At 46.8% G+C, this 21,538-nt stretch overlaps 9 protein-coding genes across 9 annotated transcripts; 5 read left to right on the top strand and 4 right to left on the bottom strand.

Moving 5' to 3' along the window:
- Positions 1 to 60: 60 nt before the first annotated feature.
- JR316_0004628 (Velvet complex subunit B) lies at positions 61 to 2,030 on the bottom strand (the record flags this gene model as incomplete). The annotated part of the gene is made up of 9 exons (XM_047890392.1): positions 61 to 135; positions 211 to 263; positions 329 to 447; positions 511 to 550; positions 616 to 1,272; positions 1,332 to 1,588; positions 1,656 to 1,732; positions 1,787 to 1,850; positions 1,924 to 2,030. The coding sequence occupies 9 exons, from the start codon at positions 2,028 to 2,030 to the stop codon at positions 61 to 63; spliced, it is 1,449 nt and encodes a 482-aa protein (XP_047750153.1).
- A 786-nt stretch (positions 2,031 to 2,816) lies between these two features.
- Positions 2,817 to 4,320, top strand: JR316_0004627 (ADP-ribosylation factor GTPase-activating protein GCS1; the record flags this gene model as incomplete). Its single annotated transcript, XM_047890391.1, has 5 exons — positions 2,817 to 2,932; positions 2,987 to 3,031; positions 3,105 to 3,162; positions 3,221 to 3,349; positions 3,412 to 4,320. 5 exons carry the CDS (start codon positions 2,817 to 2,819, stop codon positions 4,318 to 4,320), a joined length of 1,257 nt encoding a protein of 418 aa, XP_047750152.1.
- Positions 4,321 to 4,652: 332 nt separating this feature from the next.
- JR316_0004626 (putative methylcrotonoyl-CoA carboxylase beta chain, mitochondrial) lies at positions 4,653 to 10,999 on the top strand (the record flags this gene model as incomplete). Its single annotated transcript, XM_047890390.1, has 28 exons — positions 4,653 to 4,891; positions 4,968 to 5,221; positions 5,284 to 5,366; positions 5,425 to 5,485; positions 5,541 to 5,794; positions 5,859 to 6,023; positions 6,073 to 6,217; positions 6,278 to 6,325; positions 6,375 to 6,461; positions 6,530 to 6,546; positions 6,610 to 6,639; positions 6,697 to 6,758; positions 6,832 to 7,059; positions 7,445 to 7,734; positions 7,786 to 7,851; positions 7,910 to 7,995; positions 8,046 to 8,135; positions 8,190 to 8,363; positions 8,417 to 8,470; positions 8,524 to 8,605; positions 8,697 to 8,812; positions 8,860 to 8,896; positions 8,950 to 9,068; positions 9,130 to 9,373; positions 9,426 to 9,694; positions 9,747 to 10,397; positions 10,472 to 10,661; positions 10,722 to 10,999. 28 exons carry the CDS (start codon positions 4,653 to 4,655, stop codon positions 10,997 to 10,999), a joined length of 4,419 nt encoding a protein of 1,472 aa, XP_047750151.1.
- A 449-nt stretch (positions 11,000 to 11,448) lies between these two features.
- On the top strand, positions 11,449 to 12,053 carry JR316_0004625 (SDO1-like protein C21C3.19; the record flags this gene model as incomplete). The annotated part of the gene is made up of 3 exons (XM_047890389.1): positions 11,449 to 11,532; positions 11,598 to 11,619; positions 11,824 to 12,053. 3 exons carry the CDS (start codon positions 11,449 to 11,451, stop codon positions 12,051 to 12,053), a joined length of 336 nt encoding a protein of 111 aa, XP_047750150.1.
- Positions 12,054 to 12,604: 551 nt separating this feature from the next.
- JR316_0004624 (Fruiting body protein SC3) lies at positions 12,605 to 13,055 on the bottom strand (the record flags this gene model as incomplete). The annotated part of the gene is made up of 3 exons (XM_047890388.1): positions 12,605 to 12,645; positions 12,719 to 12,756; positions 12,814 to 13,055. The coding sequence occupies 3 exons, from the start codon at positions 13,053 to 13,055 to the stop codon at positions 12,605 to 12,607; spliced, it is 321 nt and encodes a 106-aa protein (XP_047750149.1).
- A 2,738-nt stretch (positions 13,056 to 15,793) lies between these two features.
- Positions 15,794 to 16,245, top strand: JR316_0004623 (Fruiting body protein SC3; the record flags this gene model as incomplete). The annotated part of the gene is made up of 2 exons (XM_047890387.1): positions 15,794 to 16,139; positions 16,199 to 16,245. 2 exons carry the CDS (start codon positions 15,794 to 15,796, stop codon positions 16,243 to 16,245), a joined length of 393 nt encoding a protein of 130 aa, XP_047750148.1.
- A 363-nt stretch (positions 16,246 to 16,608) lies between these two features.
- Positions 16,609 to 18,457, bottom strand: JR316_0004622 (AFG1-like ATPase; the record flags this gene model as incomplete). The annotated part of the gene is made up of 9 exons (XM_047890386.1): positions 16,609 to 16,743; positions 16,800 to 16,916; positions 16,970 to 16,986; positions 17,052 to 17,079; positions 17,141 to 17,457; positions 17,510 to 17,619; positions 17,676 to 18,067; positions 18,118 to 18,242; positions 18,334 to 18,457. The coding sequence occupies 9 exons, from the start codon at positions 18,455 to 18,457 to the stop codon at positions 16,609 to 16,611; spliced, it is 1,365 nt and encodes a 454-aa protein (XP_047750147.1).
- A 376-nt stretch (positions 18,458 to 18,833) lies between these two features.
- On the top strand, positions 18,834 to 19,765 carry JR316_0004621 (putative urease accessory protein UreF-like; the record flags this gene model as incomplete). The annotated part of the gene is made up of 2 exons (XM_047890385.1): positions 18,834 to 19,431; positions 19,488 to 19,765. 2 exons carry the CDS (start codon positions 18,834 to 18,836, stop codon positions 19,763 to 19,765), a joined length of 876 nt encoding a protein of 291 aa, XP_047750146.1.
- A 73-nt stretch (positions 19,766 to 19,838) lies between these two features.
- On the bottom strand, positions 19,839 to 21,048 carry JR316_0004620 (Eukaryotic translation initiation factor 3 subunit F; the record flags this gene model as incomplete). Its single annotated transcript, XM_047890384.1, has 6 exons — positions 19,839 to 19,925; positions 19,978 to 20,222; positions 20,276 to 20,367; positions 20,434 to 20,580; positions 20,635 to 20,892; positions 20,975 to 21,048. The coding sequence occupies 6 exons, from the start codon at positions 21,046 to 21,048 to the stop codon at positions 19,839 to 19,841; spliced, it is 903 nt and encodes a 300-aa protein (XP_047750145.1).
- Between the last annotated feature and the right edge of the window lie 490 nt (positions 21,049 to 21,538).

The following is a 21,538-nucleotide window of genomic DNA, read 5'->3' as shown; positions in this document are numbered from 1 at the left end:
GTATTAAGGAATCGAAATGCAAATCATGAGTTCTCGATATAGCAGTGACAAAATTTACTTCTACGCCCCATCAGAATCATCATCTGATTCCGAATCACCTCGTCGCCGACGTTTGTTGGACCCGTGCCGATTTCGCTGAAGGAATCATCAGGACGCATGTCAGAGAGAGAGAGTACGTCCAGGCAAAAAAAAGTAGCATATACGACGTACCAAAGGTAGTTTCTGGCCTTGGTTGCCGAACGCGATGGAGAGTGCAGTAGTATCTGGGGAGGGGAAGTGAGGTATATAAGAGTGAACTATATTACATTAATACATGTGAATCACATACCTGGCACACCAGGAAATCTCTTCGCTGAAAAGACGGTGAATTGCTCAGTAAATGTTTGTGCAAGCACAGGAGAAACGTCGTTGTGAACACGTTGAGCCCCTATCTCCGGCGCGGGGGGACTATTTTAGAGAATGATATCAATTATTTTTGTAACGGCGTCAGTAAGGTTTATATGAACTCACGCTCCAACGTTCATGAGACGCATTCTCAGACGAAATGAGCCTTAAGCGAGTAAAGAGGGCGTAAGAAACAAATTTTTTCAAGGTGAGAATGGGTCGGTAACTGACCTTCCGTACGGACTGAAAGATCTTGGAAGAGGAAGAAAATCCCAGGCTTCCGGTGTTCATCAAGCAAACGACATGCATTTGCCGACAGAGGTCCAACTAAGGTACGGGTATAGTAGGGTTGTCGAGGGGTTGATGAGTTGACGGCTGCGGCATGTGAAGGAACTGGAGAACCCGGTGCTGGTTGAGGATATTGGGCATAGGGAGTATGCTGGCCTTGGTGGTAAGGGGCGTGACCATATACGCTTTGTTCCGTCTCGGGATTCGAAGAAGAGGAATTATATGTATTTGACTGGGACCACCCCGTTTGATCGCGCGTTTCTGTGGTTGACGATGGCGTTCGAAGAGCTGGGTCGACGTGGTGTTCTGGGGCAGTGTAGCTTGCGTCTGGATTCCATGGTCGGTATGGGAGAATCGTGGGTTCAGACTCGGAGTGCCATGTGTCTGTCGACGCGGTGCTGTTGGACCGACCGAAGGAATGAATCGAAGGAAGTACTGGAGGAGGGAAGCTTGCGCTGCGATCCACCTGGGAGGTATAGCTCCAGCTGGAGGTATCTGGCTGTTGCTGTTGGGCATACTGCGCTCCCTGAGAGTAGTTGACACCATCACTTGGTGGCTGAGGCCCATAATATGGTTGGCCTACATATGAAGTGTGGGCGCCTAACGATGGTGTGGAACTGCCCGTCTATAATGGTAATCAGAATTTGTTGGAGGATGACAGTCATGTTTCAGTCTAACCTGGTCCCCAGGGCGATACTGAGAAGGGGTGGGGGTTGTGCGCCCTCCTGGAGTTTGATTTCCAGATAGTCGGGATGCAGGAGCAGAATCATTCGTACCTCGTCGTTTACTCTTGGACGACAAGTGAGAGGGTACATAACGGTCTGTAGCAGATGGATGAAGAACGAGATTCATTTCGTGTTTTCCATCCGCTGACCATAAGTCAACGGTTACCAAGAAGAACGAACTGTCAACTTCACTGCAATTCAGACGAAAAAAAAAAGATATTCAGTTTAGAACAGCTGCCAGAGCTTGAGATCACTCACTCGACGTCGACGATTGAGTCGTCCTCTCTCCGAACTATCATCTTGGCGACTGCTGCAGGGGCTAAAGGCCTCCGATCCTAATGAAGACGATTGTTAGCAACTCCAAAAGTGGGAGCAAGTCTGACCCATACTTTGTCACCGAACCCGCACATTCGGGCGCGCAGGGGATGCTGGACAACCTCAAGGGAGTAATGTCTGAACACATGGAGAAAGGGGGAGGCATTAGAAACTGCTGTGTCTGACAACGACGCTACAGCGAGCCACTGACCTCCTGCCTGACCACTGGCCCCAGATTTCGGGGCCATCCTGCCTCGCAGACGAAGAAGCGGCGGCAGCGCTGGACTGGGGTTGACGGAGATCGGTTCTCTGTATCATGGTGGAGGTTGAAGAGCAAAAGAAGGGGCTTGGTGATGGTTTTGAAAAGGAAAGCACCCCAAGTAGCGGATGCCTAGAACACTACAGACGAATGGTGGCTATGGATGAGCTGCTGAGAGCCGGAAAGCGGACACGGAGGAGAAATATAAGACGAGCGTATTCTCACGCAAGAAGAGGCCAAAGAGAAGATGAACGTAGACCAGACAATGTGGTAGATGAGAGCGGAGAGACTTGGGGAAGCAGGCGACCCGAGAGAGTGGAATAGGCCAAGATCAAACGATTAGTGTCATAAACCAGAAATTGTAGGAGTTGTCGTCGATGTGAATTCAAATCGCTTCCTGAATAACCTTGAGCTCACTGCCAGCACTGTTCAGCACAATGAATAAAACGAATGCAAGAAACACAAAAACTCGTCCCAAGTCGTTCCGCACAGCCACACACGCGCCCCAGCCCTAATTAAGCCGCTCCGGCGTACATGTCATGTGCTGCGTTCATGGGAATCCCCCGCCCAGTACCGAGGCCTTGGGCGCGCCCGCTCTTCTGGGACTCCCACTCACCGTGCGACCCCGCCGTGTCTGCGCGTCGCCCTGCGTGTCTTTATACACCGTCCTCCACCCCTGTTCTCGCCGAGCAGAACTGGGCACAGGCTGCCCACCAAGAGCAGCAGAGACCAAACCCAGTACTTTGGGTGCACCGCTTTTGACCACGTGATCGCAGCGGATTCATTTCGTGCCGTCGCTGCCGGGCCCGCTGCTGCTTTCAGCTTACAGGTTACAGTGTACACCCATGGCCGACCAGGTGGCTGCTAAGAAAATACTCAGCGAGCTCTCCAAGCGAGAGGACCTCCACAACAAATCTTGCGCAGACTGTTCAAATCCTAATCCTCAATGGGCTTCTCTCAGGTAGGTATCGACACACAAACTCAAACCCTCTCTCATCGCTCATCTATCGTCTAGTTTCGCCATCTTCATTTGTCTCCAGTGCGCGGGCGTACATCGTGGGTTCGGGGTCCACATTAGGCTAGCTTAATATCACCCACCCATCGCCTTGTTGTTCATGTCGTCTTCTATCTAGTTTCGTCAGATCGATCTCGATGGATACATGGCAAGACGAACAGGTCAGGCGTATGCAGGTATGCTCACTCGTACAGTCTTCCCGTGTGTTTGTCAGATTCAAGCCGTTAATTTTAGCTGGGGGGGAATCTTTCCTTCAAAGACTTCATGAAATCCTACCAACCCGCTGACCAAGGAGGGTACAAGCCAGGTGCCAGTCCATATGACACGTATCATTGTTGGGCTGCAGCTCAGTATCGAGAAAAGGTATGTTCAAGCTACTTGCCCCTTTTGTCTTGCTATCAACGTGTTTTAACCTTTCTATTCAGTTGGACGCTATGCTAGCGGGTCGCGATTGGTCACCTTCCGCTCCGCCCGCCAACTTTAGCGCAGGCTCCCGATCCGCTTCGCCAGCGCCTTCCGCTCAAGCCCTCCGTAAATCGCGGGCGTCAACTCGTACATTGACAAATCGGAGCGACTCTGGTTCCCCAGCTCCGTCATTCCGAAGTTCTCCAAACAGTACTCCGAGCCAAGGTCTCGATCAAAAAACTATGAACGAGAACTATTTCGCCAGTCTGGGGAAAGCAAACGAAAGTCGGCCCGATGATCTGCCTCCATCTCAAGGTGGTCGCTATACTGGCTTTGGAAGCACACCGACGCCCCCGAGCAATCAGAATCCTGCATACGGTCTTTCATCAGCCAACGCTCCAAGTCTCAGCGAATTACAAGAAAATCCGGTGGCGGCTATCAGCAAGGGATGGTCCCTTTTTGCTGCAGCAGTTGCCGGTGCCTCCAGGGTTGTCGCAGAGAATGTCATCCAACCGGGTGTAGAAAAAGTTACCGATCCCAACTTTCAGGCAAGCGTCATGGGCTATATGACCGAGGCTCAAAAGAAAGCCGCGATGGTTGGTGGTGCGGCTAATGAGTGGTCAAAGAACCAGTTTGGAGTGGATGTAGTGGACACTGTTGGTGGCGTTGTTGGTACGGTAAAAGATCGCGTCGCAGGCCCTTCTCGATCTGGTTATGGTTCACTTTCTTTGACCAGTCCGAATGACATGGGCGAATCATCTGGTTTATATGATGCTGACGATGACGACTTGTTTACCGAATATCGCGGTACAGGTGCATACTCACCGCAAACTTCAGCCTTGCATACGCCCCCTGTTCAGACGCAGACAAAGGCTGCCTCTGACCCCAAGAAATCTAGTGATTGGGATGATGAATGGAAGGATTTTTAGAATCTCAATATTCTTTCCAATGGGACTCTCTAGCATATTTTATATACGGCTTATTTATTTGGATTTGACCTTGCACGCTTGCTTTATTAAAGTAATTGACCAGCAGATTCGGTCGCGTTGTGTCGCGTCGGATATCTAAATGACCGGATGAGATGGTCCGGCCGATCGTGATCGAAGCGGAACTTGGTGTTCAACCCCGCAGGTTGACCCCACAACAACGATATCGCTCTGGGTCTCCCGTTCATTTGTTCCACTACTACTCCAGTTTACCACGCTTAGATACCCATATCTCATTGCTTTTAAGAAATAACCTCGAAATCTACTTACTTGTCATGCGAAGCCTGCTCAGAAAGTCGGTGTGGGGAAGTGTAACCCGTACACGAAGGTCATACCATGCATCAGTCCTCCCGTCACTGATATCGAAATCAACACCGGAATTCCAGGCTAAATCTGCAGCTATGGATGAGCTGGTCAGAGACTTGGAAGAAAAGACGCAGGCAGCTCGTCTGGGAGGTGGTCCCAAGGCTGCTGAGAGGATGAAAAGCAAAGGCAAGCTCCTGCCTCGCGAACGGTCAGTAGAGTGCCTGTATCTTTGCGGTTGGCCCCTTAGAATGCGGTTGCGGCGCTCACAATGCTTGATACTCTAGATTGAATACTATATTAGATCCGGGTTCCCCATTTCTTGAACTTTCACCTTTGGCTGCCCATGATGTATACCCTGGCCAATCAATACCTGGAGCAGGAATAATAACTGGCATTGGTCGTATATCAGGGAGGGAATGCGTTATTGTTGTTAACGACGCGACAGTCAAGGGTGGATCATATTACCCACTGACGGTGAAGAAGCATTTACGCGCTCAAGAAATCGCCCGGGAGAATGGGCTTCCTTGTGTCTATGTCGGTCAGTTGTGTGGTATCGCACACGCGTCACCGACCATTCACTGAACTTGGTCTACAATCCAGTGGAAAGTGGAGGCGCTGCCCTCCCATACCAGGCTAATGTTTTCCCTGATAAGGAACACTTTGGAAGGATATTTTACAACATGGTTCGAACGTGGCAATTGCAACTAGCACTAAATCATTAAAACACCTTATGTTTAACAGGCCCAAATGTCTGCTCTGGGGATTCCACAAATTGCAGTAGTACATGGAATGTCTGTTGCTGGTGCGTTTACCTTGCTTTCAAGTTCTCAATTTGGAACTCATTCCTGCTTTTTCAGGTGGAGCTTATGTCCCTGCAATGGCGGATGAGAACATCATTGTGCACAATCAAGGACACATCTTTCTGGCTGGACCTCCGCTCGTCAAAGCAGCTACGGGAGAAAATGTCGATGCCGAAACCCTTGGAGGAGGATTAATGCATTCAACTGAAAGTGGTGTGACTGATCACCTAGCTCGCGACGATGAGCATGCCCTTGCTATTGCCAGAGGTGTCGTTGGCGATCTTGGAAATGCTGGTAGAACAATATCACCCGTAAGACATGGGCCTTGGCTACTTATTTTCAATCGTACAGACTGTTACTGACAGTCAAGCTTAGCCCGCTGCTACACCTGAAGACCCACTTTATCCTTCATCAGATCTACATGGTATTGTTGGCACCGATGTTCGTCAACCTTTCGACATGAGGGATGTCATCGCTCGCATTGTTGATGGAAGCCGATTCAGAGAATTTAAAAAGGAGTATGGGACCACTATGATCACGGTTCGTTTCGATCTTATTTACCGAGTCCTTGCTGAAATAGGACCAACAGGGCTTTGCTAACATACATGGCTACGAAGTAGGAATTGTAGCAAACAACGGAATTCTGTTTTCTCCGTCCGCCTTGAAAGCGACACACTTCATCCAGCTTTGTTCACAGCGTCAGATACCTCTGCTCTTCTTGGTCAATGTCACTGGTATGCCATTTTGACCTTCGGAATGCATGGTCGAATTATTGAGACACTGAACGTGAACAGGTTACATGGTTGGATCCAAAGCAGAAAAAGGAGGCATCGCGAAGGATGGTCAGTTTTAATCCACTGTGAGCGACATACTGTTCTCAGGTGATTTCAGGAGCGAAAATGGTTCGCGCCGTCGCGTGTGCCGATGTGCCAAAACTTACTGTTATAGTCGGAGGAAGCTTTGGCGCCGGAAATTACGGTGTGTTCTGAAGCCCCTCTCAAATTTTGGCAAGCAGCTTGACTTAAGATATCAAACGCTATTGATAGGTATGGCTGGACGTGCTGTGAGTATCACTTCCTTCTGTGACTCGCTATTTTGACGCTTGGAAGCTTATGGTCTATTTTAGTATTCGCCACGATTTTTGTGGATGTGGCCTGTGAGTTTGAAACGCCACCGTTGATATTACTCTCCATTTCTGATTAGAACCCTTCAGAATGCCAAAGTATCGGTCATGGGTTCAGCTCAATTATCGTCGGTCATGAAAACAGTTTCAGCGTACGTTACTTTCAATATCAAATTCATTGTGATATACCCACCAACCACCTTTTGGTTCTCTCGCACATTACAGGGATCCTTCGCAGCATAGCAGTCTGCAAGATGAGATTGAGGAGCAATCGACGGCCCTCTATTCGACCGCCAGACTTTGGGATGATGGTATAATCAAACCCACAGACACCAGAGATGTTGTTGGACTTGGCCTTGCCATTGTTTCCCGGGAAAGGAAAACGGAAAGTAGATCACATCATAAATCTACCACTTGGGATGGTGATGGCAAGGGATTCGGTGTGTTCAGAATGTAATTAAGTACACCACGAGATAATACCTGCATACATTTGCACCAATAACATCAGTTGGATCTGTGGTGCTCTGGAAGAAACCAAGTCGCTCATTTTCCACGATAGTTCATATCATAGTAGTAATTAGACCGAACGTTCAAACATTCTGGCAGCAAGAGGTCCATCTCTTCAAATTGCGATAGTCAGGGGTGAAGTGCATTGCACCATGACTGTATAACTGGGGCCGTAACACGTGCGTTTATTTTTGGGATGAGAAAGGCGCGGGGAAAGCATGTTCGATGTTTGTTCTATGTTGAACATTAACGCCTAACTTAACTTAGAAACAAACCTTGAACAGTCCACAATTTGGTTTGGATTTCATCGCAACCTTTGAATACACCACAGACTCCTAAAAGTCGTCTTTCATTTGAGATGGCCATCAATGTCTGAGACTCTTCCAGGCATTGAGCGTCTTCCTTTGCCGACCCAAGCCAAACTTCGTTCGACTCAAATCTTGACCACTCTTCCCCAAATAATCTCCGAGCTATTGCAGAACTCAATAGACGCAAATGCCACTCATATTGACATCGGTATTGATTGCGCGCACTGGGCGTGTTGGGTTCGTGATGATGGACATGGTATAGCTAAAGATGATCTCGAGTTAATGGGACAAAGTGGAAATGCTGGACGATACAGTGAGTGATTTTAGGCTGTTCGCAAGCACTGATTCTTAACGTCTGCTCCAGGCAGTTCAAAAGAGTATGTGCCAGGACTTGAGAACTCCCATTCCACTTTCGGCTTTCGAGGGGAAGGTGATACCATTTTGTATTTCAAAGTTGAGAATGTTCAGAGATTGAATTTGGGACATAGCATTAGCCTCAGCTGCAGACATAGCGTGCCTTGAGGTTTTCTCCAGAACATCAAAGTCTAGAAACACGTGGTCTGTCATCCTAAAGGTCTTTTTGCCACAAATCCAGATGTGAAAATCGTTTTAAATTGTGTCCAGGGAGGTGAAGTTTTGTACAAAGGACCTGCAGTGCGATGGAAAAGAGAAAAACCGGGGACCGTGGTTTACATTCGAGATATATTTTACAATGTATGTATCTAATCCAAAGATCTTACTCTTGCTCTGGCTAACAAAGTAAGAAAGCTTCCGGTTCGCCGGCGAGCACATACCCCTCCTCATCGCACATGGGAACTTGTTCGACGGGAAATTGAGGCATATGCATTAGTATTTCCACAAATTTCTTTTACTCTGGAAGATAACGGTCGTTTGGATGATGATGCTTCACTGCGCAAGGACCGTACAATCCGGATACCCAAGGTAAGCTTCTCCCATGAACTCCTTGTTTTGGCTTCTCAAATCGCGTGGATTAGAATACCGGCACTTTAGGAAGATTCCAGCATATCTACGGACGTGCTTTGACGGAGGTAATCTTTCATACAACAATTTTACATTATTCTCAAACCTTTCATGTTCAAAGCATATCGAACCAATTGACATCACTCGTGGAACCATGAGAATGGAAGGCTTCATCAGTTTAATTGGGGCACCTTCGAAAGCAAGTACATGTATCTCTTCTACGCAGCACCACATCTGCTAAGGGCGACTATATAGGCATATCAGTTTTTATGTACGTTGGCGGGCTTCACCCAGGGAAGCACCTATATTTATCAAACCACTACACAGACATTAACCGACACCCCATCATCAATGACGATCTTATCCGAATCATAAACCATGCATTCGCCTCCAGTTCGTTTGGAAAAAATGTTAGTCTTACACTGAATTAAAAGGAATGAAGCTTATACCCAACAAGGCCCTTGACGAGGAAGGGGAAACAAATACTCGCTCAAGTACCAACAAACCTCAGTTCACTTCAACTCTTACTGATAAAAACATTCGTCAGTAACAAGACGTTCTCCTCGTAAAATTGAAAAGAGGGCTGTCTATGTCATCAATATCTCCATATCGCCTGCAGACGTCGACAATGGTTTTGGTCCAGATAAAACTATTGTCCAATTTCGTGTAAGTCGCAGACTGCGCTGATGCTTCGAGTGATAGCCGATAGACTTTCTCCGCCGCTTAGAATAAATCGGATGTCGCTTCCCTGTTGGCATCGACAATACAATCTTTCCTGGAGAAGCATAATTTTTTGAATCAACACTGTAACACTTTGGAGAACACACGAAGCGTGTCGCCCTCACCTCGGAAAAGGACAAAGCAGGACTTTGACGATTCCGGATATGCAGAATCGGAATCTCTTCACGACCTCTGTCCCACAACTTCATGCAATGATAATTCACTTTTTACGGAACCACTGAACAACGCCTGTATGATTTTGACAGTTCTTACTATCTAACCGTAACTGAATCTTGCTTGAAGATGTTCAGAATCCGACCTCACATGAGATTATTTGGGAAGATCCTTGCACAGGAGAACGGTTCGCCATAGATTCGCGGACCGGAAATTCGTACCGTCAGATAGGAGGCCATTCACAAGCCGAAAAAAACACGTCGGACTCAGCTGTCGTCATACCGTACGAAGGCCGCCGATGTACAATTAGGCGGTACAAACCCAGCAATGCGGCCAATGCAACCACAGACGATCCTGGACGGGAGTCAGTGCCTTCTTGGCTACAAAAAGCGCTTGAAGTATGTTGTAATAGGATCGACATGTGTTTGTTTACCTGCTGACTACTTGTAGAACAATCGAGCTTACCCCGCTGCTGAAAGCAAAATACCCTCAGTAATTGACCCTCTGGTGCCGTACCAGCCAACATCAGATTTGAAGTATAGTCGCCCTCATAATGAACATGAAAATGACGTATTCCTTAGCACATTTCCTCGTCAGTCTCTAGCAGAACAATTTTTTAACCCATCTTCTGCATCTACGCAGCAATTCACAAAACATGACCTTCGCCATGCCGAGATTATAAATCAAGTCGATCGAAAATTCATAGCCTGCCGTATATTACGCCACTCAGCTGCGTCGCAGCCCAGCTCTGTGGTAGTTCTTATTGACCAACACGCCGCGGATGAGCGTATTCGTGTGGAGCGCTTCCTGAAGGAGCTTTTTCTAGGGTATCTTAACACTGGAGAGCCTACTGAAGGCAACTCCGTTAGAGGAGTCCAAACTAGGGAATTAAACCCTCCTCAACTAGTCCTTTTGACGTACCACGAGGCTCTCATGATAAAACGGTCACAGGATACCCGAGATGCGCTACGGAATTGGGGTGTTCAATTCGCGGAACTGTCGAAGGTTGTGCCAAACGGCGATGAGACTTCGGAATCCGGAGGTTGTATTGGGTACTCACAGCTTCTGGTCAGTTCAATTCCTGAGGTTGTGAGCGATAAGGCAAGTTCTGTCCATTGTTTTTTATGTTTGTCCTATTGTGCTTGTCATTGACTTTGGTTCGTAAAACGGACTAGCTTCTTCAAGGAGATGAGCTGCGGGATTTCATCAAGGGATTCCTAGCTCAAATCCAAAGGGGCGAACTAATCTCAGATACTAGCTTAGATTTTCCTTCCACAGAAGACCAGGAGGAATTTCTCTGGTTGAAGGCTGTGCGACGATGCCCTAGGGGTTTGCTTGAACTTATAAAATCAAAAGCCTGCAGAGGTAAGTTGGTTCGATTTTTCATTCTTAGGAGGTCGCAAAAATTTCTTCTCATGGTCATAGGTGCTATTATGTTCAGTGACACTCTGTCAATATCCCAGTGTGAACACCTGGTAAAGCAGTTATCTTACACCGCGTTCCCGTTCCAGTGCGCTCATGGACGGTTCGTTTTCATGAAATATATTACTCTGAAATTTATGTATGACAATTTCGCGGCGTATCCTTCTTCTAGGCCGTCTCTTGTACCTTTGGCCGAGACCAGGATGCTCAATGCAAAATCATATACAAGTGCAAGCCGTCGGAGCGACTGGGCGCGATTTACAGCCATGACGGATGCGTAAACCCCTAGGTGGCTTCTCACATTCGGTATTTGTAGTGGATGCGAGAATTGAAGAAGCCAGTTGTCTGACTCGACAACCCCAGTTTGTCTCCCTTCGGCATTGTGCTTTGAGCCTCTAATTGTATGTGAACTGGGACGCAGAAGACAAAAATAAATTTCTGGGTAGATCATTTTCTATCTTATCTTGCATTGAAAGACGCGATTAAAAAAGAGTAAAAATACGATTTGAAAATGATTTTTGTGGAACTTGTGATGGATGAGTCGAGAACTGTCGAGGTAAATCCAGGTGGCAGGCGGAGTCTCGTGACGTCAAAGGGGATTGGGACCGGAAGATGCCGCGCCCACCCCGGAGACGTCATTGATGGTCGAGAAACTATAAAGGCTGGTCGTATTCACTCCTTTCGCCTTCTATCTTCCATCCACCTATCAACCCACACCCACACCATCACAATGCCCAGCGCTCTTACCAAAGTCATTTACAAGCCCGACTCACAATCAACCGATGAATTTATGATCATCGTAAACCCAGATGCTGTATGTACTATCCTCTGCAAACCAGTTTATTTCTTCCTTACTTACTCTTTTGGTTGGTCATATAGTATAAGAAGTGGAAGGATGGCGGTGAGTTGCTTCTACCTCTAGATTTCTTTATCATCTAATAAATTTTGGTTTGCAGACACGTAAATAACTTATCAACATTTGGATTTTATTAACTTCTTGCTCATAATATCCTTATAGCACGATCCCACTAGCTGAAGTTGTGGACTGTAAGTCTCCTTAATATGATTCTACGCTTGATCACAAGATCGTTAAAATCTGGGGTAGCATTTACTGTGTTCCATACCGGTCAGGGCTCGCAAGGAATCCTCCGTCAACCATCAAAACAGCAGCTTGACACTGTCTTCGGGACACACAAGGACATTGATGTTGTGGAATTCATGCTGAAGAATGGAAAGGAGCAAAGTGGTGAAGGTATCAAGGATGCTTTCAGCCTTAACCTCGCACGAGGAAGCAATATAGTGGACAGTCGCGGAAAGGGTCTAACTGGCATCTAGTTTATACCATGCTCCGGAGTCAACGAAACACTTGTATTTCAATCGTAATTGTATTAACTTCAACACGGGAATTCGCACTGCGTTCTTATCGATATGTGATCCATCGTGCGAGAATGCTCTACAAAGGACGACACTCTTCGAACTTCGGAGGGTGACTCAGACATCATCGGAAGTACTGACTCAGATAATTCAGAAGCCTGACATCAAATCACGATGACCTTGGTTTTGGGCCCTGGACTCCTGATTCATGGTTACATGACCCGTGCGGGTGCGCGCTCACATGACGAATACGCGATGATGCATAGGGGCGCCTATTTCAGATTTAGTTTGCTATTAATTTACGATTTATATAGTAGTTCTTTGAATCATCACCGGAACAGCTCACACACAAATGGAAATCAATCAATCAATCAATCAATTATAATGCCCAACTACCGACCTCACACATGCTAACTGATTGTAAACAAGAATCGTCCCCTTCCACCAGCTATATGTGCCTTAATCTGCGGACAGGAGGACTGCTGGTATTTATCAACTGGCGAACAAATCACTTAAAGGCTGATGGGGGTGCATCCTAGAGCGACAAGGCCATCTGGTTGAGTTAAAAAGTAAAGTCAGACATAAGAATAATAATGAATAAGGCATAAAATGTATCTGGCACATACGGAAAGAGTTGTCGGTGCAGCATGCAGGTTGCGCAGTGCTAAAATTCGAACAAATCAATTGACTTTGACTTGAATAGGCTGATGAATTATCGTACCAGCTATTGGATCCCGCACCAATGACAGTGACGGGTGAGCAGGTAAGCCCGACGAGGGCGGTGACATCCTGAGCGTCGATGCCCAAGAGTGCAAAGATGGCACTGACGGCGGAGCTAGTGGGCGATTGGACGCTCTGGCAGCATTGAATGGACCCGGTGTCGCATTGATCACGACGAAGGGGAGTGGCAACCGCAAGGGTGGTCAAAGCAAGGGCAGTAAGAGCAGAGAGCTTGAATTGCATTTTGTAGAGCTTGGACAAATGTTGCGGATTGTTCGAGTGGGCAAGGGCTCCTTCGTTTTTATAGTTTTTGGTGGAATGATAAACTGAGCAATTCAGAGTATGATACAACAACCTGATTACCAGTGTTCAGACCGTCTGAACAGAGCCATGGTATCTGAAAAGTGGAGCTCAGGCATCAAATCAGTTGTTCTGCCCTGAACAGTTTTGTTGGACCATGAAAGAGCCGAAAGAATGACGTTGAGTGGGCATTGTAGACGAAACATTGCGTCACAAATTAAACGGTTAACAAGCTTTAGTTAAGGTAATCTCAGCGGGAAAATTATCCCACTTGAAACGCCCACATAAGGAAGATACAATCTGCAATACAAAAGGGATCTTTACGTTGAAGGAGTGGGATAGTCTTTCGGCGTCGAACTTGATGGCGGAAAAATACACCCCTCCCTTGAAAACGGGGTGTGAGACGTAACGCCTTGAGATAGATAAACGATTTGATGTCTGACAGAACGTTCGACACATAGACAATAGGGTCGATGACGCCAGAGATTTGAGATCTAACGAGCTGCAGCGTGTTTCTCCAGGCAGTATACCCAGAAGTGAGGACGGAGAGAACTAATTGAACATAACGCGGTCACAGATACCGCATGGCTTCAGGAATGTACTCCGGTGGTCCATTTAGCAAAATATGTTTTCCACTGCTTGTAAATTCCAAAAATCGGATAGATAGAGGTGCACCAATTCTGAATGTTTGTCCAGCGATGACTTTCTAGTGCCAATGTCTAAAGTACGTGAAATGACCAAGGAGTTCTGAGGAGGAGTATTAATGTTGGAAAAGCATTCGTATAACATATCAAGGGTGTGCATCTCACATCATGGCGATTGACAGGCCAAGGTGACATGAGATAAACACAAAATTGGTGTATCGAATTCCCCCTGTCCCTTCAGGTTTGCTCGGTTACGTTTCTGGGGCTCCAAGTGAGAGAATAGAAGTTTTCGCCAGTAATACACGCAAGATGTTTCCCCTGTTCATTAAGCCCTTCCGTTTCCCTAACCAGACAAGGCCAGAGAATTTCTCGCGTGTATTGCGTTCGAGCTCCAGATCCAAGATATTACCTCCATAGGCGTTTCTAGACAATCATATCTGCACTCATATTTCCATGCGCGTTTTGTATATTCTGGCATACTACGGCTACACGTAGTAATTGTCGGAAACTCCAAGGAATTTGTAGATATATCGGGGTACGGGCATGGTTTCTACACCGTGGGAGCTGTGAGCTTTTCTGCTGGAGAGAAAATACGGTTCAAAACCACATGTGTGACGGAGGGTTGGCCGCTCTTAAGGCGGATGAGTGCAAAGAACATGACAAGAGTTAGGGTGTGGTGTTTGTGACAGGTGTGTGACGCAATACTGCCGTTGCAATATATTTCAATTTTGACTTTGCTCCTTCAAGCTTCAAGTCCTACGTCTTTGCTCAATCTCATCTCTCATTCTTGGACCCCTTCGCCTTGCTATTCCGCAGGATACTTCTGCCTATCTCTATAGTAATTTCTCTAGAGAATCTTCAAACTGTCAACAGTAAGCCAGACGGGCTTGACGTTCAGGCTGCTCACGTTGGAACCAAGTTTGAACTGGAGATATAATAATGCATAAAATGCAGTACTCGTTACTGGTTAACGGTGCATCTCACTTGTCCTTCTACGAAGAGTATCCTGTTATGTTACGTGAGACGAGTGGAGCATAGTCAATTGATGGCTTCACAACTACCCACAGTTGCCTGCAGATCTGCTTGTCAATCACCCTCACACCTCAAATTTTGGCGAACGTTTACCCTTTGGTCCGTTGCCACATCTTCAAGCCCTTCTGAGGAAAGCATACAAAAAATAATAAAATATGTGGTATGCATTATACTGTTGTAATCCGCCAAATGCTTTATTGGAAACAGCGGTTGGATTCAGCATCGCTACCTTCATACATATACCAGTGCGTCGGTTGCCTTTTTAATTCAATTACAATTGAATATTGCCTTCATCTTGCTCTGATCACATCCTTTCATTTTAGAATAATAGTTGCGACGGCTTTTGGAGTCGGAAGTTTTACTTCACGTTTTCATTATACGATATTAGGCAATGCCTGAGAACCTGGAATACCCGACAACTTGACTTATTCGCCATCTGGACCGCGGCCCCGCCTCTGTCGATACTGTGTCTTCCATGTGTACAAAAATTCACTTCTCTCTATAGCCACCTCGTGATGTCGGTTGGCACCGTGTGGGATTGTCTGTCGCGTGCCCGCTGTAAATCGATGCTGGTAATAATCTCAGGTTTTATTCATCGAACTCAATGCGTCTTTAACATCAGGAAGGTTGCCTCGTGTCGGCGACCCATTTAGCTGTTCTATACTTGTGTACCTCCATTCTCGCGCAACGTCATTGATCTGATATTCTGCGCGTCTTGTTTGTTTGTCGAAAGGCCTATCTACAAAATTCCTCCTATCGGACATCACCCTCATAGAAAAGAACGGTTGGAAAGGTGGTGATGTACCACTGGATCTTGGAAACTCCACTTTGACATGTAATATATTCGGCTTAAGCTTTTTGTGAACGCGTTTATTCTCCAGTTGAAAGTGTTGCTAAATAAACATTTACATCAAGGGTCCTCCAGAAAAACATAAAGGCTTGCGTGTTGTGTCCAATCCTTTCACTCGAACAATCTGCAGCATTTGTTCAAGCCTGTCTACCAATATGCAGTTGAAACTCTCAGTTGCGACTTTTGTTTTCGCCACCCTTGCGGCCGCCACCCCAACCCGTCGAAACGAGCCAGCGAGCCAGTGCAATACTGGCGGCCTCCAGTGCTGCGACAGCCTCACCACCGCTAACAGCTCTGCCGCGTCAAAGATTATCTCGCTCTTAGGCATCGTTGTCCAGGACGTTACCGCCACAGTTGGCCTTACTTGCTCCCCAATTAGCGTCATTGGCCTCGGTGGAGATTCATGGTATACTCCTTCATATATGTTATGTAGCGATCTAAATTCTGAGCTGTTCTTCTCTAGCACCGCTCAACCCGTCTGCTGCCAGGACAATTCCTTCCGTAAGCCCCTAATGCACTTCCGGGCATAGATGCTATGTCGCTGATTCGCTTCTGTACAGATGGCCTCATCGCTCTTGGTTGCACTCCAGTTGACCTAAATCTTTGAAATCTACCGGACGGGAAGGGACATTATTACGTATCCAAGTCAGACCTGATGATTGTAAAGACTATTTGCTATGAAGTTTTGCTATCTATACACCAAGTCATTGATGACCTCCTAGTTGCGCCCAAACAGATTAGTAGAGTCCTGCGAAAGTCAGACACGCCCTTTGGCATCTCAGCTTACTTTGCTTTGGAAACACTTTTGTCCTGTCACGACATGATATTGAACAAAATTAATTGATAACTGATATGAATGTATATACAAGCAAGTGAAGGCATGATAGAACATTGAATAAATCCGGAGTAGATAGGAAACTATATATCTTGCCTCTAAATCCTACAGGTGATTAAAACGGGAACCAGGACATCACATTTGTCCAGCTGTTTCAGCCCACTCCTTACTTCCCATCTGAACCAAGCGCGAACAAGCGCGTGCAAATGCGAATACTTCTTCTTCACCAGTGAACATGGAACTTCCCCCAACAGCAGTATGGTTTAATCCCTAATACAGCAGCGTAAGAAGTATATCGCAAATATACAGAAATTTTTATTGCTCACAAGATCATCCATGACGCTACGCATATGGTCTGATATATGAATTTGCTTCGCTTCTTCTGTAGGATCATCAGAGAAAACCTGGAAGACAGGAACTTCCGATGTCACAAATAACTTAGTCTAAAAGGCCCCAATGAGTGATGCTTTCGATAAGTGAAGACAAATGAACCTACTTTGCTTTCGTAGCAAGCTGTGGGAAAATTGATATTTATATGTTGGATTAAATTTCATAAAGGTCGACATATGTGCACACACCGTCAATGAAAGTAATGAATCTTCGTGCCTATGAAACCAGTCAACATGAGCATCACATGCAGCTAATTGACCATGAGAAAATGACACACCAGGTCCTTCTGATGCATTCCCATCTTGGGAATATCTGTCACGAACAGCGTTCCAAAGTTTTTCGTAACCTCTATGTAGTCCGCGGCACTGAGAGGCTGCCCACACAAATCCATGAAGTTGAATTTAGCAACTTTGCGAGAACTTTCCGGCACAACAATGGTTCGGCCCCATGTGTTCAACTTCCTGTTGCGTATTGGAGGATCGTCGGGATTTTCGGAAGTCAGGGACTTGAAAATCTTCTCAATTTCACGGTTATTTTCAGGTGTGATTGGGGAATAGTACACATGTGACAATGCACGGGGAACTCGTCGATAATCTGCATGGCACAGTGTTCAGAGTCGGGTAAACGGGGTGCATGCCTTGCGTACCTGTCCCAGAGTCAAGGTCAGTAACATCGAAGTTGGCTTTAATGAGTTCTATTGCTGGGATAAAGCTCGACCGCTGAATTCCATTCTTATAAAGGTCATCAGGATGTCGACTGGATCACATGTTGTCAGTGAGAGATGTGCGTTTACAAGGGCCATGCTCACTCACTTTGAGGTCATTACGCATATAACACCGTAGTTGACCAACGACTCGAGAAGCCGCCGCAGAATCATCGCGTCGGCAATATCAGTCACCTGAAATTCGTCGAAACAAAGGACTGAGGCATCTCTAGCAAGGTCCCGCGCCACAGGCACTATTGGGTCACCACCTTGATAGCCCATAGCGATCTTGGCGGCGTGTAAACGTTTATGGACGTCTATCATGAAGGCATGGAAGTGAACCCGTCGTTTCCGTCTCACAGATGGCGGAAGAGTTTGGTAAAATAGATCCATAAGCATCGTCTTTCCAGTCCCGACGTCGCCATAAAGGTATAATCCTTTTGGGGCAGATTCTGGAGGAGATGTTGGCAACGGTAGTTCACGGCTGAACAACCGAGATAGCTGAAGATGGACGTCAGCTTCATTTCAGAATCGATGAACAATTCGCTCACCAATGAGTTAGAATGGGATTCTTCGGGTATCTCAGGTGGTACATAATTTAAAAGCTTGTCGTGTAGATCCTGTAGTTTTTGTATGATCCGTGTCTGGTGGTCGTCCCCTCGCAAAGCTCCAGAGTCTATTAATTTTTGGTATTGACGTAACGGTGTTAGATACTCTAAAAATTTCAAAGTTAAATATCATCCAAGACTAACATCTGACGCAAATACCTTGAAAAGGGTCTTGACTTGGGGTATGATTAGTAGGGGTAGGATTTGCAGAACGATTGGCGAAGAACTCTTGTTCGGCTAGATTGGGTAGGCGACCGGGTTCTACTGCGAGAGAGGAGTTCATAGCGCGTCCCCTGGACTTTGCATTTGGGCTGCGGATGGAAGAAGAGGCTACAGAGGAGATTGCAGCTCGTTGATTGAACGATGCATTGGAGATCCGGTGAGTAAGAGGCAAAGGTGATACTGGGACCCTGCGTATTGCCCTCATTAGTGATAGATCCTATTTTTCAAGGGAGCAAATATTGTGCAGTTCTGTAAGGGTGTGGTGGCTCTGTACTGTTAACGCCGCCGCAAGTAGAGAGAAAGGAAGATAAAACGTCAGACCCATCCTTCGGAGCTCCTCTAATTACTCACACGTGACCGGCAAGCCACTCCGGACAACAAATCACGGACATCTTATCTTATCTGCGAAGTGCGCCTAGATATTCGCCACTACCACCATGAGCAGCGACCACAACGATCTCTCAGAAACTTACATACTGTTACTCCTATCCGATAGCAACCTGCCAACTGGTGCATTTGTCGCATCTTCAGGCCTAGAATCCTACGTCAAGCATGGATTTCCATCGCCTGCAAGTTCGCCGGAGAGTGCAACCATTGATTTTGTACGCGATTCTCTAGCTTCGTATGCCAGAACCGCACTTCCTTTCGTTTCCGACGCTCATCGTGCAGTGGAGGAATATGCCTTGTTTCAAGCCCAGGACGGGAATCAGGGAGAGGCAGGGAAGGGTGGCGGGGGGTTAGATGGCATTCTCAAGACCCTCACAGATCTCGACGAGCTATATCAGGCGATGACCCTAAACCATGTTGCAAGACGGGCATCCATGTCTCAAGGCGTCTCCTTACTCACACTGTATTTAAAGGGATTCTCGCGGCCTCCCTCGCAACCCGTATTTTCGGACGCTAAATCGCAAGATCACGAGGCTCGAACGCGGACGCTCTTCGACAAGTTTAAACTCAAGGTACGAAGAGAAGAGGTGTCTGGGCATCTCCCAGTTTGCTGGGGTGCACTGACAGCGGCTCTCGGCCTTGCTCTGGGTGCGTTGCAACATCTCTAGGCCACAGAAACAAGTTAACCAATAACGACAAATCAGAACGGTCTCAGTATCTTCATCTGTTTTTACATGCGAGAAGTTTACTATCAGCTTCCGTTCGTTTGAACGACCTTGGGCCATATGGTGCACAACAAATACTATTGCACATCGTCCAACCCCTAGTAGCGGCTGAAGTAACGAAATGTCAAAATCTTCGAACCGGCCTGCTTGATAGTGTATTTGATGAGGTATCAATGGGGCCCGCGAATACTTGGCCCCTTGGAGAGATCCTAGCAGGGCGACACGACCTGCAACATTCTCGTATCTTCAACAGTTAGATGATGATACCCGCCGTATAGTATCAATTCACAGATAGTAAAGGTACAACAAAAGCATCAGAAACTGTGTTTTCTATGATGCGGCGGTGAGAGCCAAACGAGAAGAAACCTCCGCCTGTGCCCGCACAAGGTTAGCAAGGTAGGATATCATCAAAGTGTCCTACAACAAAGCAATCAGAATTCTTGAAAATTATTCGATAGGAGAATATTACCTGTAGGCTGGCATTAAAGCCCCCCTTCTCTAGATCCTCCGTGCTCGCACCCAGTGTGTTCATGAGATACCGACCGATGGCAGGATCACCTTTTTTTTCTCCAGCAAGAACCGCACGCACGTATGCAAGAACACGGTCGAGCATATCAGACACAGACTGAACTGCATTCTCGATGATCTCAAGGTCAGCAATGGGCTGAGATGATGTCGATGAAGGAAGGTTTGCGGTGTTTGCGAGAAGGTCGACTGGATAAATGATGAACATTTGAAAAATGTAACGCAGAACGTAAAAAACTTACGGCCACTTTTCTCTGCATCGTGGAAACGCAGTTCCACGGGAACTGGAACAAATACACAATTTTCGGGCTTAGGGGACACGCCTACGGGTGAACTAATTGCCCAGGCCAGGCGTTATGTCAGTGGTGTCCATGCTCGGATGAATTGGATTAGCACGCACCTTATATAGGCCTTGACACCAGCTTCCTGTCCTTCTTCGACCCCAGTGTTAACCGCAATATGAATTGCCTGATGGGGGCCAGTTTCTTGGGAATAGAAATTTTGGATGAGGGCGGAGTAAGTGTTGAGGTTCGAACCAGTAGAGTACCTGGTGGAATATAATTAAGACATCACAAACCGTAAGAAAATTTTAACCACTTACCATCCTACGATGACCTCTTTGGGGTTTACCTTATGGTGGAGATCGTACATAGTACGGTGGTAATCCATATCGACGGCAACTTGTTCGTCTGTCTCGCTATGTAGCACGGCAAATGATGAGCGAACCTCGACCTCATTGTCGTGTCGCGTGCCGAGAAGAGTTCCAATAACACGATCCTGGGTGTCTGTGCGGCGAAGGTAGTGATCAAGGATCGAGAACAAGGCGACAGGATGTATCGTGATATTTGTTGGGGTACGTCTGAACGAAAAAAAAGGCATGGAGGTAATTAAAGACGATCCCCAAGATTGCGACCAGATGCAGGCTATAGAGGAGAACTTACGGGACACCAGGCGCAGGGTCCGAGACTGTGCTCCCGTTGATGTTGATCGCGGACGACGTTGGACCGAGAGGCATCTTTTATTTTGCTTGGAGAAGTGAGTGCTGATAGAGGTCCGGGCACAACACCGAAAAAGTTGTCCTCGGCCATTGCCGAGAACTTTCACTGTTCGACTGCCGCTCTCTTCGTCACTCGTCTTCACCCACCAAAAACTCCCATTAAGATGCCTTCGGAAGAGACAAAGGTATGGCCATTCTATGGAACTATAGAACGGGATGCTTACTACCTTCTAGGAACGTATCAGCAAGGTTATCGAGGTTGGACGCGTACGTTCAGACTATTGTTGACTTTGACCCATTGGAGCCGCTCTCAACGCCCTTCTACAGACTGTCCTTCACTACGGCTGGATCCCTTTCATTATCTATGTCGGATTCACAAGGAGCAACCCTCAGCCTTCATTGATCAAGTGCGTAGAAAACTACACTACATGTTGAACCTTTGACTAACCTTTCTCCGCAGGTTGATTAGCCCTCTTGCATAGATGCCCTTGCGCCTTGTAAACTTATG

Source organism: Psilocybe cubensis, chromosome 4, assembly GCF_017499595.1.
Source record: "Psilocybe cubensis strain MGC-MH-2018 chromosome 4, whole genome shotgun sequence".
NCBI lineage: Eukaryota > Fungi > Basidiomycota > Agaricomycetes > Agaricales > Agrocybaceae > Psilocybe > Psilocybe cubensis.
Note: the sequence above shows the minus strand (reverse complement) of the source record. Positions and strands in the feature narration are given on the sequence as shown.